This window comes from Eumetopias jubatus, unplaced genomic scaffold (genome assembly GCF_037043125.1).
Source record: "Eumetopias jubatus isolate StellerSeaLion01/CBP00866 unplaced genomic scaffold, mEumJub1_p1.0 scaffold_10, whole genome shotgun sequence".
NCBI lineage: Eukaryota > Metazoa > Chordata > Mammalia > Carnivora > Otariidae > Eumetopias > Eumetopias jubatus.
In genome coordinates this window covers 64417383-64436914 of record NW_028274816.1, presented here as the reverse complement: position 1 = coordinate 64436914, position 19532 = coordinate 64417383, and the positions used below count along the sequence as shown (strand labels likewise).

The window sequence follows — 19532 nt, the reverse complement described above, 5'->3', positions numbered from 1 at the left end:
ATCTGATTGTCTTTAAACGTTCTTTACCTAAGCTAGACAACTTGAGGTAGACTTCAGAGAAATTACCACAGTAGCTCATGTATAGACAACCTTCTTTGTTGTTATTCTGTGGGGATAATAACAGGACATATGGACCCATGGACATATTATTATTTGAACAATGGAAAATAGGACATATGGACCCATGGACATATTATTATTTGAACAATGGAAAATAGGAGTGATTCCCCAACAACTGTATAACTCAACTAGCACCTTGACCAATTCTATGTGGCTGGGATGGTGAAATCTCTCCTTAAAAGCCAGAGCATACCCCACTCCATAGGGTTAATTATGGGCTTGTAGAGATAATGGATGACCCCACTTTCTTTATGATTATGTTGGATGATGCCTTTGGGGATGCCCTTATCTCTTGAGACAAGTCTTCTCCCACTTGCCAGTGATTCCTTATAATTAGGATATTGTTAAGGCTGGACCTTAAACAAAAAGGGCTTCTTGATGGGTGTAACCCTCATAGTCATATTTATCCTAGAAACCACCTCTGTTGAGGTACAATTGCAAACAAAGGCTTTAGCTAAGCATACAACAGCCCTCCCAGTAAAAGCCTCAAAACTCACTATGGGACAGTCCCTACTGTAATGACTTCACATCAGGTCCAGAGTGTCTTAGAAACCAAAGGCCACCAATGGATGATGGGAGGTTGACTTATTAAATATCAGGCTACACTTATAAATATGTCTGGAATAACACTTGAAACCTGTCAGACTTTAAACCCAGCTACCCTTATACCTGGACCTGGTCATTGTACTTCTATAGAGCATAATTGTTCAGAGGTTATTGATCTTGTTGATGCCAGTCAACCAGATTTAAAAGGTGCCCCTGTTGAAAATACAGATTCGAGAGTTGGTTTACTGATGACAATAGTTTCATGGAAAAGCTGGGTAAAAAAAGAAAAAGAAAAGCTGGGTATGCTATAGTGCTCTCTTGTGCTTTGCAATTGCCAAAGCCTTAAAAATTAATATTTATACTGACTCCAAATATGCTTCCCTAGCCCTGGATGTCCATGAAGCAATTTGGAAGAAAAGGGGTTTATTATGAAGCCATAACTCCCCAATCACACATGGGACTGAAATTAATTACTTTTCTTATGGCTGTACACCTACCCAAGGAAGTAGCTATAATTCACCTCAAAGGACATCAAAGGATATGACCTTAGAATCTAAAGGAAACAATTTGGCAAACTGTGCAGCCAAGCAGGCAGCACAAAATAAACAAATATTAAGTCTTTTACCAGTGTGAACTCCAATAAAGTCCATAAGTCCAGTCTATTCAGATCAGGAAATGCACAGGACTAGCTTTTTAATAATGAAGGGAAAAATCTTTATACCCAAAAATAACCAATGGAGGGTAATATAATATACACACTAGGGTACTGATTTGGGTAAAAAGTCCACGGAGGTGACAAAAACTTTGCTAAGCAAAACTGTCCCCAGACTTGGACTCCCTTGGTCCCTACAGAGTGACAACAGACTCTCTTTTATTACACAAATTTAAAAGATGGCCCTCCAAAACTGAATAGCCTTTGATATCTTCACTGCAGTTAAAGGAGACCCAGAATTAGATGACTGTCTCCTAACAGGACCCAATGGCTATATGGCTCTAACTTGTGTCCATGGCTTCCCCCAGGCTGGATAGGCCACTGTACTCTAGGTTTTGCCTGGATGCATGGATGTATTATTAAAACCATTATCAACCTGGTCAACCTTCCAAATGTAAAATGATGGTGGACATGTTCTGTGTCTCATTGGTATGAACACCTAACATCCATTTTTGTTCCCCCTTTGGAACTGGACGATGTTTTTTTCTTTTTAAGATTTTATTTATTTGACCCGGTGGGGTGGTGGAGGGAGAGTAAAGAGGGAGAGGGAGAAGTACAGTCTTCCATGAGCAGGGAGCCTGACATAGGGCTCAATCCCAGGACCCTGGGATCATGACCTGAGCCAAAGGCAGACACGCTTAACAACTGAGCCACCCCCAGGTGCCCCTACATACATGTTCTTTAATTAATTAATTAATTAATTAATTTAAAGATTTTATTTATTTATTTGACAGAGAGAGACAGCGAGAGAGGAAACACAAGCAGGGGGAGTGGGAGAGTGAGAAGCAGGCCTCCCCCGAGCAGGGAGCCTGATGCGGGGCTCGATCCCAGGACCCTGGGATCATGACACGAGCCAAAAGCAGACACTTAACGACTGAGCCACCCAGGCGCCCCTATTTATTTATTTTAAACAATTTTTTAAAAAGATTTTATTTATGTATTTGACAGAGACACAGCGAAAGAGGGAACACAAGCAGAGGGAGTGGGAGAGGGAGAAGCAGGCTTCTCGCCGAGCAGGGAGCCTGATGTGGGGCTCAATCCCAGGACCCTGGGATCATGACCTGAGCCGAAGGCAGACGTTTAACTGACTGAGCCACCAAGGCGCCCCTGGACAATGTTGTTTGGCACATGGAAACTCTTAGGTACTTGGTCAAAGCCCTAAATGACACTCAAAATAACATTTCTCCATTAAATACTAAAGTAACACAAATGCTTGAAGTAGTTCTACATAATAGAAGGGCATTAGATGTTTTAACTGTTACACAAGGTGAAACTTGTGCTAGCATAAAAACAGAATGCTGTATATATGTTCCAGATTACCACAAAATATTTCTGGTTTTCTAACTGACATGAATACTCAAATTGGTGCTTTAAATGATCTCTTTCCTTTAGTGATTGCTTTAAACTCCTGGACTGGAGGAAAATTATCAGAGGTCAACTATCAAAGGACTCTTACTGAGACTTATCTATTTCTCATTATAATGTTAACCTTATTTTCTTGTCATTTCCAGTGTCTCACTGCCTAGCATCAAGACTCTTTCATGCCCTAACTTCCAGCTAACAGTTGATCCTTTCTACTCAAGGAGGTTCATCTATGTTGACCGCAATAGATTCAGCTGCCTCCCACTTTTGTAACTCCCCATACTTTCCCCAACTGAACAATATTGACCCATAGGTAGGGACATCTCTACACTCCTATTTATTTTATTTTTTTTAAGATTTTTATTTATTTATTTGACACAGCGAGAGAGGGAACACAAGCAGGGGGAGTGGGAGAGGGAGAAGCAGACTTCCCGGGGAGCAGGGAGCCCGATTCCGGGCTTGATCCCAGGCAGGGAGCCTGATTCCGGGCTTGATCCCAGGACCCTGGGATCATGACCTGAGCCCAAGGCAGATGCTTAACGACTGAGTCACCCAGGCGCCCTACACTCCTATTTAGTAGGAAGACTTTACACAAGATGAGACCTTCCACCTTCAACAACCTTGAAGATTTAAGAGTCAAAATTGTTCAGGGGGGAAATGATGAGGGAACAGAAAGCAAGCTCAGGACAAATCAGAAGCTGACACTCCACACCTCCCAACCCCATGGGATATATGACATTCATTCCTCAGGCACTCCTGGTTGCCTTAATGGAAAAACAAATAGTTAACTTACAGTGCTCACAATCCTACAAGACGTGAGTCTCCCTCAGTTTACCAAACTCCTAGAATTTATAAAAACAAAGCATTTCTATCAATGGGCTAGCTTCCAGAAGGGAATGTAAATACAATTAAATGTCTTTATAATCTGCAGCCCATTGACAGGTATTTGAAGCAGGCAAAATATAATGTTCCTCCAGGAAGCTCCCAACTATTTTACTGTTAATGCCTTACTAGAGGGGTAAACAACCTTTTTTATTTTTAAAAGATTTTATTTATTTATTTGACAGAGAGAGACACAGCGAGAGAGGAAACACAAGCAGGGGGAATGGGAGAGGGAGAAGCAGGCTTCCCGCTAAGCGGGGAGCCTGATGCGGGTCTCGATTCCATGACCCTGGGATCATGACCTGAGCCGAAGGCAGACACTTAACGACTGAGCCACCCAGGTGCCCCAGGGGTGAACAACCTTAACGTGACAATGGCAAAGCCTCCAGTATACTGTGAGTCTTCTTTAACATGTGAAAGTTCTTTTGAAACCTCCCTTTTTCCTTACCCTCCCCATAGCATATAATCAGCCACACCTCACAACCCGGAACTGCAGCTCTTTCTGCCCGTGGGTCCTGCTTTAATAAAGCACGATTTTGCACCAAAGACGTCTCTAGAATTCTTTCTTGGTGCTCGGTGCCGGGCTTCACCCCATTGAACCTCACCTATATTCTAAAAGCACATCACTTGTTACCATCACACCTGCCACATTCTAAAGTAGACTTCATATTTCTGCGTTCAAGTTTCCTGTCCTTCCATGAACATAATAAAAAGTCACATGAAGGCAGGACCACTTCTCTTGTGCCTACATTTCTCCCATACACCTACACAGAGTTCCTGAAAACCCAGTATGAACACAAAGCACATTTGTTAGAACACTTAATTAACGTAACATTTGCATTTCCCTTTCGTTTTAACTTTTCCGGTTGCCCTAAATGTCCTCTTTTCTTCTCCGTCCGAGTACTCTGAAAAATTAGTAAAGGAAACCACATTTGACATGGAGTCAGTTCGCCCTGAAAGGGGAGATCTCCCACATAGAGGGCATGCATAGTCAGCAGGAGGAAGGAGATACTTTTTATCTTGATAAGGGAGTATGCTTTCTTCTTAGAACTCTAATGTCATTTAAACAAAAGAAAGGATGACCTTTCCTTGTGGCTGCAAGAACACACTAAACTTGGCCTGCAGCCAATGAAAAACAGCCAGATTTCAAAACCTTTTCTTCAATGACCTTTTTTTGGAAGCCACCCCCTCCAGTCTCCTTCTAAGACCTAATCAAAGCTGACGTTCCATTATTCTCTTTAGACTTGCTTGTGGTTGGCCAGTGTACCTATCCCGACTTGAAATTCCTCTGTTCCTAAAGAAACTGCTGGTGAAATAACTGACTATTTCTACTTAAGGTTGACAGTACTATGCCTCAATATTTTCAGGAATGACAAAAGTCACATTTTGATGATAAAAAGCCTCAAATGTCCAGGCACATGGGTCTAGCACGGTAACATGCTCTGTTTGATTCTATCTTTTCCTAGACGTGTGGAGCCTTCTCCTAAAAGGTCTCTGAGCTGGTAACTGTCCTTAGCTTTTCCTGATGTGGAGGGAGACCTAAGCTCTGGAACGCCGGGGTGGAGGGCGCCCGTTCTGAGACCGCCGCAACTCCGGGAGCCACACCCCCCGGAAGAGCCTCGGCCTTGAGGACGCAGCGAGGAGCCAATGAGGGAACGGGACACGGCATTTCGAGGCGTGCGCACCCGCTGGGGGCGGGACTTCCGCCCTCGTGCCTCCCGCCTCCGCACCCCGCACCCCGCCCCGCGGTCTTTTAGCCTCAGGTTGGCTCCGTTTATCCCGTAAGGGTCCGGAGCGCGCGTCGGGGTCCGGGGGCCCGCTCGTGAAGCCGCGAGGGGAGGCGCCGTCCTCGGCGCACACAGTCGGGTCCCGGTGTCCGCTCCGCTCCGGCCCCGCTGCCGGCCCACCGAGTCCGATGGCGGCGGCCGCGCCCAGGGAGCCGCCGCAGGTAAGCGCTCGTCCCCCGGGCCCTCCCCGCCGTCCCCCCACCCAGACCCCGGAGGCCCGAGCGCGGGGCGCCGGCTCGCGGCCCTGCGGCCCAGGCCCCGGCGTCGGACGGGGCGGCGGCGGGGGGCGGGGGCCCCGTGTGCGAGCGCCGGCGTGCCGGCGTGAGGAGCGGGCTCCGGGCCGGGGGGCCGGCCGGGGCAGGGGCCGGAGGGGGTCTGCGCCGGCGGCGGGGAGCAGCACATCGCCCTTCTCTCTGTCGGGAGCACAGTGCGGCGCGGCCAGGGAGGCCCGCGCTGCCCGAGAAGCCCGGCCCTCCTGGCGCTGCTGAGGCGGTCTCCGCCCGGGGTCGATAGGCGTGGTCTGGCCGCGAGAGAGGAGAGCCCGCCGCGGGGGTGAGCGAGGAGGCCGGGCGCGCGGGAGGAGGGAATCGCGGTAGTCGGCGGTGGAGTCCGCGGACCGCTGCTCTGCGCGCGGTGGCTGTTGGCGAACCGGTGGACTCCCGGTCTGTGTTTTGAGAAGGGCCGCGGCAAGTGGTGCGTGTTGCAGGTGAGAAGAGAAAGGGGGCGGGGAGGGAGCGCCCCAGGGCTTTCGGTCCGTGGACCTTAAAAATGAAATAAAGACTGGCAGTTATTTTACCCGCACAGATGGGTCTATGTGGCAACGGAAGAGAAGTGCAATTTGGAACAAACAGGCTGAGTCAGAACAGTAGGCCAGTGTGGAGAGCACGAGAGGTAGTCTTGTTTCGGGGGAAAGAGGCGAAGTTGGGACGGCTGTTATAAACTACAGGTCCACTGGAGTAAACTGGGAGTTGTGGCTTCTCATTGGCTGAGGTGTTGGGTGGGGTGATCAGGAAATCCTGTCTTTTTGGGCCTGTGCTAGTGCAGTAGTGTCCCCATATAAGGTCAAGTCAGTCTCTTCCTTTTGGTCTGCAGTGGATCACTGGCAGTGCCTGAGAGCTCCCTGTGCTGCAACCTCCCGACTCCATTTTCCTGAGGTTTCCAATTATTGATTTTCACAGTTCCCAGCAGCTGAAGGGGTGGAAGCTCCCACTAAGTGGATTGAGGTAGCAGTGGGTAGATTTTCCTGGGGGAGGTCCTACATTGTTTTGAAATTGTTTGCAGTGTCAGATGTGTCAGAGAAGAGTGAGTCGTGGAATCGACTAGGGAGCTGGACAGCAAAGTTTGGGAAACGGGGAAGGTTTCAGGATGGAGGGTTGGAAAAGTGATGGCTCCTGTGTGGGCCGGCCGGGTGGAGATTTGGCTCACATTTAGGAAGGGAATGCAGAGCGTAGTGGCAACGCTGCCGCTAGGTCAAGCATCCTCCTAAGAGGTGCTGAAGAGTGGTTCTCTGGCGCGGCACGTGGTTGTGGTTGATGGGCATTGTCAACATGAGTGAAGGAGAGAGAGAGATCTGGCAGATGATGGCCAAGGTTCCTTGGGATGATTGGAAGAGATGGCTGAGGACATCTCCGATTGAGACAAGGTGACAGTGAGGCGGGGGCTGCTCTCTGTCCCGCGTTCTAGGGCTTCACCAGAATCTTGTGGTCAGCTTTTATGGTGTCTGGGGTGTTTCAGAGTGTTCCTGCTAGATAAAGTCTGGGGCAAATGTCATTTGTGGTCCCTCCCTGTGCCTGGCAGGGAGACCCTTAGGGCTGGGGTTTTCACAGAGGTTCAGTAGAGGACGATTGGTTCCCGATTGTGGCGGGACAGCGTGGGCAGCAGAGAAGTGGAAGAGGGTCTGTGAGTATCCGAAGCTGACCGTGGTTGTGAGTGTCTGTTACTGAAGGGAGGGTTACAGGCAGCTGAGGAGGGCTTCTCAGCAGCATTTGAGGCTTTCCCTGTTTTGGGATCCATGGGAGTACTGGGTGGAACTGGAACCTGTTTGAGTTTGTCAAACATCCTGTGGATGTCACGTGACAAGTACGAGTGTGAGTCAAGGGAGGAGCCTTTGTTGTGGGGCAGGAAGGTGTGGGAGTTCATCTGTGGGGTCTGAAGACGTGAGAGTGGTAGAGTCTACAGAATCCTGTACACGTGGAGGGGAAGTGTGAGCTAAGGGCCTCAGCGCCGTGGTACTGAAGACTTCCTGGTAAGGCAGGGCGTATAATTGGCTGTCTTGAGGGCACAACGTGGGAGACTCCATGGGAATACCGTGGCAGGGGGATGACCTTGCAGGCCAGACCCAGAGCTTAGAGTGCATCCATGTGTCCCCCTGCCTGTTGCTGCTGAGGACTGAACACAGTGACTGATGGGAAGGTGAGAGGAGCGTGGCATTAGAGGCCCCAGGACCTGGTATTTATTCTGAGGTGGGGAGTCTGGGGTGGATGTTGGGGGGTTGGATTGTGGGTTCTCAGAGAGAGGATGTTCATGATTTCATCTGTCTGTTTCATGAAAGGGTGGTGTGACCTTTGAGGACATTGCCGTGTACTTCTCCTGGAAGGAGTGGAAGCTTCTTGATGAGGCTCAGAGACGGCTGTACCACCATGTGATGCTGGAGAACTTTACACTTATATCCTCACTGGGTAAGGCCCTCACCTTCTCCTTGACCTGGACAAGACTCTATTCTGCGTCCCCCCTCTGCATTTTCCAGGGTAGGTTTGTCCTTCTCTCGTGTGGACTGTGGGCACTGCTTGCTTTCCCAGCTTTCTGGTTAGTTGCTTTTGTTGCTAGCTCTGAGTTGTTGGTGTTCCCTTTTCTCCGCCCTGCAGCTCCCAGTGCCCTCTGTGCTGAGCCCTGATCGGGTAAGATTGGAGGTCAGTGGTCATGCAGTGAGGCTGATGGATTGCACCTTGCTTGCCCTCTCCCTGGCTGGGTCCATGTGTCTAGATCCATGACTTTTCGATGGCCTAGGTTTTTCCCCTTCTCTTAGGTGACATTTCCTTGTGCCTGAAATTGGAGGCATTGGTATGGTCACTACCTTAAAGGACCGTGGGCTAGTTCTCAAGAATGTCCTGTATGGATCTTTTGGTTTTAGTTTTTAAAGATTTTATTGATTTATTTGTCAGAGAGAGAGAGAGAGCAGCAGCAGGCAGAGGGAGAAGCAGGCTCCCCTCTTAGCAAGGACCCCCAATGCAGGACTCGATCCCAGGCCTCTGGGATCATGACCTGAGCCGGAGGCAGACGCTTAACCGACTGAGCCACCCAGGTGCCCCTGTATGGATCTGTTTGTAATGTGTACATCTCTCTTCTACCTTCCCCCCTCCTTCAGGTTTGTGAGGTATGATTGACAAATCGAATTATATAATTGAAAGTATTATGTAATGATTTCATGTACTTAAACATTATGAAATTAAGGGTGCCTGGGTGGCTCAGATGGTTGAGCGTCTGCCTTTGGCTCAGGTCATGATCCCGGAGTCCTGGGATCGAATCCCGCATCGGGCTCCCTGCTCCTTGGCAGCCTGCTTCTCCCTCTGCCCCTCTCTCTCTCTCTCTCTCTCTGTGGCTCTCATGAATAAATAAATAAAAATCGTAAAAAAAAAAAGATTATGAAATTAATACCAAAATGAAGTTAGTCAACACAACCATCACTTGGCATAGTTACTTTTGGTGGTGGTGGTGCTGAGAAAGCTTGATATCTACCCTCTTAGCAAATTTGAGCTCTACAAATGCAGTAGTAACTGTAGTCAGCATGCTGTATTAGTTCCTCAGGACTGAATCATCTTGTAAATGGAAATGTGTATACCTGACCACCATCTGCCCCCCTCTTCGTGGGCACAGGCGCTCTCTCAGTCTCTCCCTCACAAATAAATACGTCTTTAAAATAAAAAAAAGGATATCCATGTAAATAATGCCATACAGTATTTGTCTCTTCTGTGTGATGATTTCACCTGGCATAATGTTTTCCAAGTTCCTCCGTGTTGTGGAAAGTGGCAGCGTTGCCTTTTTATGTCTTAGTTTTCATGCATGTGCGTGTTTACTGAACGTTCTTTTTTTTTTTTCTTAAAGACATACTTATTTCTTTGTTTGTTAGAGCACGCACAAGCAGGGGGAGTGACGGGCAGAGGGAGAAGCAGGATCCCCGCTGAGCAAGGAGCCCCACGTGGGGCTAGATCCCAGGACCCTAGGATTATGACCTGAGCCGAAGGCAGACGCTTAACCGGCTGAGCCACCCAGGCGTCCCGTGTTTCCAAAATGTTCTTTGTCACCTTACTATTTTTTTTTTAATTTATTCATGAGAGACGGAGAGAGAGAGAGAGAGAGAGAAGCAGAGGGAGAAACAGGCTCCCAAGGAGCAGGGAGCCCGACGCGGGACTCAATCCAGGACCCTGGGATCATGACCTGAGCCGAAGGCAGACGCCCAACCATCTGAGCCACCCAGGCGCCCTGTCACCTTACTATTTTGCTTAAACGTTAGAAAAAATTTTTTTTTGGAATCTGTACACCCCATGTGGGGCTGGAACTCACGGCTCCCGTGATCAAGTGTCACATGCTCTACCTGCTGAGCCTGCCAGGGCCCCCCGCCCCGCCCCGCCCCGCCCTGCTCCAGTTGTTCTTTGTAACTTTTCCATTTGGTACAGTCCTGCTTGTTTGCTTTTGCTTTCATTATATATGCTTTGGGTGTCCTGTTCAAAAACCCATTGCCAGGAGTAAGGTGAAAGAGGCTCTTCCCTCTGTTTTTGCTGGGCGTTTTAGGGTTTCAGGTCATAAGTTTTGGTCTTTAATCAATTACACGTGCGTTTCAAGGAGTGCTATAAGATGGGGATCCAGTCTTACTCATTCATTTGGATACTCCTCTATTTCGCAGCAGTAGGACGAAAGAGGTTATTTCTTCCCCAGCGTCGTTTCTTGGCATAACGGTCAAAGAGTAGTTGGACCGTATATGTGTGGCTGTCCTTACGGGCTTTTCCTTCCATTCTGTTGTTCTGTTTTTATGCCAGTACCCAATTGTCTTGAATTGTCTAGCTTTGTGATCTAGTTTGAAATCAGAAATGTGCTGCTTAAAGGTTTGATCTTCTGAAGATGGCTTTGGCTTTAGGCTTTGGTTGACTTGGTGGCAAATGTTCCAGTGTCCTCTGCGGAGCCGGAAGCTGGAGGCTCTGCTGAGCAGGGACTGCAGTCGCACCCACCCTGTGGCAGATGGAGATAGCCCCAGGCCTTATTTCCCACCCGTCCCCACCTGTCTCTGCTAATAACAGTCTCCAGCTGTCGTTTCTGTGTGCTTGTGCTTTTTTATGCTCCACTGTGGACTAGTCCATCTTAATTGGACGGTTGAGCCCTCGGAGGCTAATGTCACTCATGGACAGCTGTTGCGTTGATGTTTCTTGGGGTGAAGGATGGTATCTCTCATTCTCCCTTGCTGCTGATAACAGTTCCATAGGACGTTCTTCTGTGTCCATCGTGTCCTGAGTAGCTCTAGGATAGTGCTGGCGGTCCACTTGGCCTGTTTTCCTACAGCATTTCTATCTTCCTGTATCCTGTAGTTGCTCAGCTACGGCTTACAGGGAGGAGTGCCTTGTGTATCAAAGCATGGACATGCTCCAGACATGACCAGGTGGTGTCACAGGGAGCCCGTTTCTCATGAATGGTAGCTGGCAACGGTGTGATATCCGGCCTGTGTTTGATCGCACCGGGCACCTTTGTTTGTTCAGCCAGGGTTTGGTGCCATTGCCGATGGCCACACCCCGTTTCTGTCGTTCCTTCCTCGCTTTCCTTGCTGTTGACATTTTTTTGTCACATGCCTTCTACTCCTTTGGTAATTCCGTGAATTCCAGGACAGGGATAATCCCTGCATCTCAGGTGTGCACGTCTCTCCCATTTCTGTCACTGCTCTTTCTGTGTACCTCACCGTTCACCCCCAGACATTTTGAAATGAGACATTCACGTGTCCTTAAACTGACCTTGACTGCAGTCAGTTTCGTGTGATTGGATTGTGCTGCAGCCGTCTACTCAGCCAAACACCAGCAGCAGAAACGGTCCTACACAAACCTTTGTGTAGGCAGAAAACAAGTTGTAGACCCTGGCTCTCTCCCTTGTGTCATACCCTAGTGTTTTTGTCCTTCTGGTGTGCTCTCCATAATACTTTGGCCACTCCTTCAGTTGAATTTCATCTCGTGTGTGTGGAAAAGCGTGCCATACAGTCCTGCCTAGATGAGTCGGGTGCGTGTATGTGATGGGCTCACCCCCTCGCTATAGTCAACACAAATTTCACCAGCGCTTCTTCGCCTTCAGGTTGCTGCTGTGGAGCAGAGGATGAGGCACCCTTTGCCCAGAGCACTTCTGTAGGCGTGTCACAGACCAGGACGCCCAAGGCAGCTCAGTCTTCCCGGAAGACCCACCCCTGTGAGATGTGTGGTCCAGTCCTGAGAGACATTTTCCACTTGTCTGCGCACCAGGGAAAAGAAAACAGCCAGAAGCTGTTGAGGTGTGGGGCCTGTGGGAAACGATTTTATTTCAGTGTAAAGTTTCAGCAGCAGCAGGAGCAGCACGTGGCAGCAGAACCCTCCAGAAGCCGTGTGGACAGGGCCTCTGTTGTGAAGAGCTGGGGATTCCATGGTTCAGGAAAGCCCCTTACCTGTGGAGAAGTTCAGAAGGACTTCCTGTCTGGCTCGGGGCATCTGCAGCAAGAGGCCACTGATACTGGGGAGAAGCCACACACGATCACCCAGCGCAGGGCAACTTTACAAAGCAGAAAAAGTCATGACACTTGGGGAGAATGCAAGAACACCTTTGGTCCCAAACACACACATAACCGGGAGCAGGGTGTCCACCTTGGAAGACAGTCCTTTGTGTGTAGTGAATGTGGGAAAACATTCAGGTACAAATCTTTATTTGCCATACACCAGAGATACCATACTGGAAGAACACACGAGTTTGGTCAATGTGGAAAATCGCTTAAGCAGACGCCAACGCTGAAGGAACATGGAAAGACTCACAGTGCATCCAGGCAGTACACGTGCAGCAAATGTGGGAAATCCTTAGGCCACAAATCTGTCCTCATTCATCCCCAGGGATGGCACAGTGGAGTGAAGAGTTACGTTTGCAGTGGATGTGCAAAAACTCTTAGCTGTAGCTCAGTGTTGATTACTCATAGGGTTGAGTCTGGAGAAGGGTTTTTTAAGTGTCATGGCTGTGCAAAATCTTTTCCCTCTATGTCTGCCCTCTCCTATCATCAGAGATCTCATGCAGGGGAAAGACGGTATGAGTGCGGTGACTGTGGAAAATCTTTTACCAGTAGTTCTACCCTCCGTTCTCACCAGAGAATTCACAGTGGTCAAAAGCCTTATAAATGCAGTGCATGTGGGAAATCTTTTGTTCGTAATTCTTCCCTACGTTATCACCAGGCCGTTCATAGTGGAGAAAGGCCTTTTGAGTGTACCGAATGTGGCAAATCTTTTATGAGTAGTAATGGCCTCCGTTATCACCATAGTGTTCACACCGGAGTGAAGCCTTATAAGTGCCATGAATGTGGCAAATCTTTTATGAGTCGTTACCGCCTTCGCGGTCACCAGACCATTCACACTGGAGAAAAGCCTTATAAGTGCGATGAGTGTGGGAAATCCCTTGCTAGTAGTTATTCCCTCCGTTCTCACCGGAGACTTCATACTGGAGAAAGGCCTTATGTGTGTATTGAATGTGGGAAATCCTTTCTCCATAAAATTACCCTTAATAAACATATAAAGCTTCACTCAGGTGAACGGCCTTATAAGTGTAGTGAATGTGGGAAATCTTTTACTACTAGATATACCCTCCGTTATCATCAGCGAATTCACACTGGACAGAAGCCTTATCAGTGCATTGAATGTGGGAAGTCTTGTACTACTAGTTCTGACCTCCGTAGTCACCAGAGAGTTCACACTGGAGAACGGCCTTACGAGTGCCGTGAATGTGGGAAGTCTTTTACTCGTAATTCTGCCTTCCGTTATCACCAGAGACTTCACACTGGAGAACGGCCTTACGAGTGCTGTGAGTGTGGGAAATCGTATACTAGTAGTGCTGCCCTCCGTTCTCACCAGAGTGTTCACACTGGACAGAAGCCTTACGAGTGCTGTGAATGTGGGAAGTCTTTTACCACTAGTTCTGCCCTCCGTTATCACCAGAGATTTCACAGTGGACAGAAGCCTTATAAGTGCAGCGAATGTGGCAAGTCTTTCACCACTAATAAACAGCACCGTGTTCACCAGGTAGTTCACAGTAGAGAGAGGCCTTATGAATGCCCTGAATGTAGCAAATCCTTTTCACGAAAACATACACTCAACACACACAAAAAGCTTCACTCAGGTGAACGGCCTTATAAGTGTAATGAATGTGGGAAATCATTTACTGTTAGTTCTACCCTCCGTTTGCACCAGAGACTTCACACTGGAGAAAGGCCTTATGAGTGCCGCGAATGTGGGAAATCTTTTACTGTTAGTTCTGCCCTCCGTTTGCACCAGAGTGTTCACACTGGAGAAAGGCCTTATGAGTGCCGTGAATGTGGGAAATCTTTTATCAGTCATAATGGTTTTAGATACCATTCCAGTCTTCACACTGCAGGAAGGATTTAAAATAGCACAGAAGGTGATAACTTCTTGCTTAGTATAGTTTCGGCTGGAGGACAACCTCTGAGGCAGCCACCTACCTGACTGGAACGTGGTTCACCCAAATGTCTGCAGTGGAGTGACTTCCCATAAGTTCCAGCTATTTTCAGAAAAATTCAGAACCTGCATTGTGCTTTCTGATGTGCATGCAGTTATTGCACGATGGACGTCCCTGTCAGTGTCTGTGGCAGAAGTCCTTTCACCTCTGCCACCTGGCGGTTCCCATAGTGTGCCTAAGTCACCACCCCAACATGGTTAATGATGCTGACCTGTCTGCTTTCTCGTTTGCGCATCTAAATTATGGGTAATTGGAAGTCCTCATTCTGTTCTAAATTAGGGCATGGATGTGACCCAATGTTGGTCCACAGTGGGTGATCTGAGTTCTGGGTGGTGACTTGCACAGGAAGACTAAATCCCATCGGGATGTTGGTCTCACTCTTCTTTGATGACTCTAGCTCCCAGGTCACCACACAGGAATTATGTGCCACGTGTTGCTCTGGTTGATGCATTAGTAAATGCCATCTTGTTTTAGTTACCTTTAATTTTGTACGTTGTGTGCACTCTAGGGGGTGGTGGTTTCAAAGCAGGATTGGTAGGGGCGCCTGGGTGTCTCAGTCAGTTAGGCGGCTGCCTTCAGCTCAGGTCATGATCTTTGGGTCCTGGGATCGAGCCCCGTGTCTGGCTCCCTGCTTGGTGAGAGCCTGCTTCTCTCTCTCCCTCTGTCTATTTGTGCTCTCTCTCTCTGTCAAATAAATGAATAAAATCTTTAAAAAAAAAAATAAGAAAGCAGGATTGGGCTCTCAACATGAGGGAACGAGTAGACTGCGCATCCCAAACTTGGCTGTGTCTGAGAGGATAATTGCAAATAAATAACAACATACATATATAGATAATCCAGCTTCTGTGTTAATTTGCATTATAACACAGGACCTTTGTGATGGGCTGAATTGTATATCCCAAATCCATATTTTGAAGTTATAACCCCCAGTCCCTCACAGTGTTACAATAGTTAGACATAGGGCGCCTGGGTGGCTCAGTTGGTTAAGCGACTGCCTTCGGCTCAGGTCATGATCCTGGAGTCCCAGGATCGAGTCCCACATCAGGCTCCCTGCTCGGCGGGGAGTCTGCTTCTCCCTCTGACCCTCTTCCCTCTCGTTCTATCTCTCATTCTCTCTCTCTCAAATAAATCTTAAAAAAAAATAGTTAGACATAGCATCTTTAAAGAGATCATGAAGTTGAAATGGGTTATTAGGATGGACTCTTAAGCATATGGCTGGCACCGTCATAGGGAGATGAGGATACAGGCACACAGATGACCATGGGAAGACAGGGAATCCTCGTCTGCAAGCCAAGGAGAGAGGCCTCAGAAGAAAGTAACCCTGCTGACACCTTATGTTTGATGTTGAGACTCTGGATTTGGGGGAAAATAAAGTTCTGTTGTCTGATCACCCTGTGTATGGTATTGTGTTATATGACAGTTCTAGCTAATACAGCCTCCCAGGATCCATACCTGGGTTTTGTGGTCGGGATGCCAGGAAGTTTTGTGTGCTCAGAGGTCACCCTGAAGAGGGAGCATTTGAGACCATCTTCAGTGCTTGTGGAAAGAACAATATTTTGCTTGTCCACAGCTGATAGCACAGGATGCCAGGTGCTGTTGAGTGGAATCTGTACCCCAGATCCTTCATCGGAGCCTTGTGATGTGTTATACAGTATTCACTTGTAACACCGCAGGGGCAGGGGAACTGTAATTTGTAATCTAGATGATTGAGTCATTAGGTACTTAGAGGACACATCAGGCCTCTCATGGAGTGTATGTCTTATAAAAGTATTTCCACAGGGGCGCCTGGATGGCTCAGTTGGTTAAGCGACTGCCTTTGGCACAGGTCATGATCCCAGGGTCCTGGGATCGAGCCCCGCATCCGGCTCCCTGCTCGGCGGGAAGCCTGCTTCTCCCTCTCACACTCCCCTCTGCTTGTGTTCCCTCTCTCACTGTCTCTCTGTCAATTAAATAAATAAAATCTTTAAAAATAAAAAGTATTTCTACAGGTGGTGTAGTGACTGACTGGGCAGGATCAGTGTCACAAATTCTTCACTTTAGACACACATCCTGTGTAACAGGTCATTCTAAAATAATCCAAAGGTCCCTGAATTCTGTTTTGCTCTCTGATGGCTTACATGTCAAGGCCATTGTGTTGCAGGCAGGAAAAAGGTAAAGACAAGGGAGAATTCATCCTCCAGGGATGTAGCTTTTGTGACCCTGCCGAGCCAGCATGCCTGTTGGTATCCTGAAGGACTGTGGCAGACACCTGTTCTGAAACATCCTCCTCCCAGGGTGTCTCCCAGGTACTCCCCAGGCCTAGGGCTAAAAAAGATCTTTCTGGAGGTGGTGGTGCGGAGTCCTGCTCCCATTAATGGTTGCTAAAGATGTTTCCCAAAGTCCTTGAATAAACCATTTCTCCTCTAGGTGGATTTCTCAGCCTTTTTCGTTGGCCTGAAGGCTGGAGGTTGTTTTGCAAGTATGTCCCTTTCAGTCTACAGTACTGTTTTCTTCTCTGGATGTGCACCACTATTGATCTCTGCATCTGGTTGGAGCACGTGGGTTATTTCTAGTGCTTCCCTTTTACAAACAAATCCCTCTATGTATTTTCATTATAATTCCTTATGCAGATAGAGGTTTCATTTCTCTTCTGCTAAATCTCAAAGCACAATGACTAGGCACAGGCAGGTGAGTGTTAACATTCTCATGAAAGGGCCAAAATGGGGTCTGAAGGGTTCACTATTGCATTCCCACCAGGCATGTATGAGAGCTCCAGTATATTCATTCCTGCCAGTACTTGACAGGGTCAGTCTTCAATGTCAGCCCTTTTAATACGTGTGTAGTGGTATGTTGTAATTGCATTTCCTAGAGATTTCTGCCTTTCAGCATTGTTTCATGTGTTTCTTTACCACCTGTATGTCTTCTTTGGTACAATTTCTGTTGACATCGTTGCCTGATTTCTTTCATACGAGTTATGCGTAGTTCCTTTTCATTTAGAAGTAAGACCTGTATAACCACGTTGGAATTTTCCTCATTTGCACATTGTGTGATATTTTTCTTGATGGAGTCTTAGCAATCCTGGAAGGCTATTTCCTCATTTTTCCTGAGATTTTTTTGTGTCCTGCACAATATCATGGCCCAAAATACCTTACACGTTTAAGTTTAGGGTGCATTCCTACCGTTATGGAATGCCTTTGTAAAGTCCAGGCATTCAGAAATACAGAACTGCATCCCCGCTTTGTCGTGCTTGCCAAATTCCAAAGTATAAATTCTTCCATTATGAGAGTGGGATATGCTCAAAGAAGGTGCTGGAAAACTACTTGGGTGTTTGGGGGAAAAACTAAACTTGGGCAGGTGCAGGCAGGACACTTCACAACACTTAGCAGACAGCAGCTGTGGGGGCTGTGAGCTGGCTGGAGGTCTGCAGGAGCCTCACAGGCAGGAGACCTTAATCCTGACAGGCCAGAGGGGAGGGACGTCCCTGAACAACCCGACTGGTGACTGAAAATCTGGCTTGTCTTACCTAAGTAGTGAGAAGGTTGTTGTGTACACCCACTCAGGTCAGAGTTGCTTCCTCTGATCCCACCCAGTATATTGGAAGGACTTTCCCGCTCAAGTGATTACCTCCAAATGATTTAATTCCTTCTCTTTGTGTTAAGAGTCAACTCCTGGTCCGCAAAGGAGTCTACATTCCGTGCAGCTCACCACTGCTGTGAGCTGTGTTTCCGGACAGCTGACAGGAGAAGGCTAGGGCCACTTCTGGCAGCCGCCTGCTTTGAAGGACTGGGGGCCAGGTGGAGCAAGGCCTTACCCACAGGACTGGGGTCAGTGCTGGCCTTCCTCTCCACTGGAAGGACAGGAGTCGAGGTGGAGTAGAGCTTCTACCAGAAGGAAAAGGGTCCCCAGGTCAGGCAGGTTAGTGTGGGAATCTGCTAGGACTGTTTTGCCTTGTACCCAGGTGAGATCATGGTCTCATCCGGGAGGTTCAGCCAAGAAGAGGCCTGCATGGGGACCATGATGCTGGGTGGGAGGGCAAGTGTGGTGCAGGGACTGCACCTGCAGGAGGCTGACACACCTGGAGGCAATTCAGGAAGGTCCCGCTGTGTTGCATCCCTTAACTTCCTTTGGAGTTGATGTTCCCATGTTTGGCACCTGAAGGTAAGGCCCTGCCCAGAGCTGCGGCCATTCTAGACCAGGTGTGAGACACAGCACAGTCCAGAGGTGAGTCCTCTATTCCACCTACATGCACCAATATGACCGCTGGCGCCTTCTGGTACCGATGAGGTGTAGAAGGTTGGACTAAACTCCACAGATTAGGTTGTCCACGATTACCTTTAGAGGAGAAGACCTCGACAAATTATGGTTGGTCAAGAAATAGGACTTGTAATGTTGGGGCACGGGGGGTTAAAGACCACCTAGCCTGGGAGTCCCAAACAGACTAGGTTTGGCCACTCCCTGGTGACAAAATCCAAAGTCAGAGAAAGCAGTGGTGGTAAACAAGAAAGGAATCTCAGGGAGCCCACACAGAGAAGACCATGGCCTCACCTCTCAATGATTGTCTCCAAAGTACGGAGAACACTTCCAGGTTTATAGAAGGAAAATGTGGGGCCAAGGTGGGTGGGTACATGCAGGTAGGCAGTGAAAGTCAAATAGATCATTGTCCTGGAGTCAGTCATGGGTGGGGACTTGCTGGCTCAGGGCAATCCTTAGGGCTCGAGGGCTAGTTTTTGTTCCCATCGGGATGCCTTGCCATTGGGGTCTTCCATCTGAGTCAAGAGACAAACTGGAAAGAAGAACCCGACTAGAAAGTTTGAGGTCAAAATGGGGGCAGCCGAGGTCCTCTTTCTGTAGTAAGAAAAACAGTATGTATGGGTGAAGCCACCTCAGGCCCACCGGCCAACCTAGTAATCTTGAAGGTTTAACAAGCACCCTTAGACTTCATGATGGATTAACCTTTCTCTGTTTATCTGTAGGTCATGCTTTCTCTCCTGGAAAGTGCCGAGCATTCTGCATGCCACAAAACAGAACAGACCCTTTTGCACGACCCCTGGGTACTAAGGAACCAGACCCCCTTGTACAACCTCCCAGCAGTGTGGTAACATCTGTAGCTGCACCATTGAGTGTGCATGTAGTCAAGAAACGTTTCAGACCCCTGTACTCCATTTATTGGTTAACTGCCCTAAAAGTTTTATTTTTTTTAAAGGTTTTTATTTATTTGACAGAGAGATAGAGAGTACAAGTGGGCAGAGTGGCAGATGGAGAGGGAGAAGCAGGTTCTCTGCTGAGCAGGGAGCCCGATATAGGGCTCCATCCCAGGACCCCGGGATCATGACCTGAGCCGAAGGCAGACGCTCAACCAACTGAGCCACCCAGGCGCCCCTGCCCTAAGCTTTAGAAACCCAAGTGTCCGGCAG

At 48.3% G+C, this 19532-nt stretch overlaps 1 protein-coding gene across 2 annotated transcripts; it reads left to right on the top strand.

Moving 5' to 3' along the window:
• The first annotated feature begins 5366 nt into the window (after nucleotides 1-5366).
• LOC114204017 (uncharacterized) lies at nucleotides 5367-15259 on the top strand. Of its 2 annotated transcripts, XM_088026991.1 has the most exons (4): nucleotides 5535-5570; nucleotides 7687-7821; nucleotides 7961-8087; nucleotides 11734-15259. In XM_088026991.1, exons 3-4 carry the CDS (start codon nucleotides 8054-8056, stop codon nucleotides 14046-14048), a joined length of 2349 nt encoding a protein of 782 aa, XP_087883117.1. In that variant the 5' UTR covers nucleotides 5535-5570; nucleotides 7687-7821; nucleotides 7961-8053; the 3' UTR covers nucleotides 14049-15259. The 2 variants fall into 2 exon arrangements, with proteins under 2 accessions (XP_087883116.1, XP_087883117.1); XM_088026990.1 differs by lacking the exon at nucleotides 7687-7821 and having other exon boundaries at nucleotides 5367-5570.
• Nucleotides 15260-19532: the final 4273 nt, after the last annotated feature.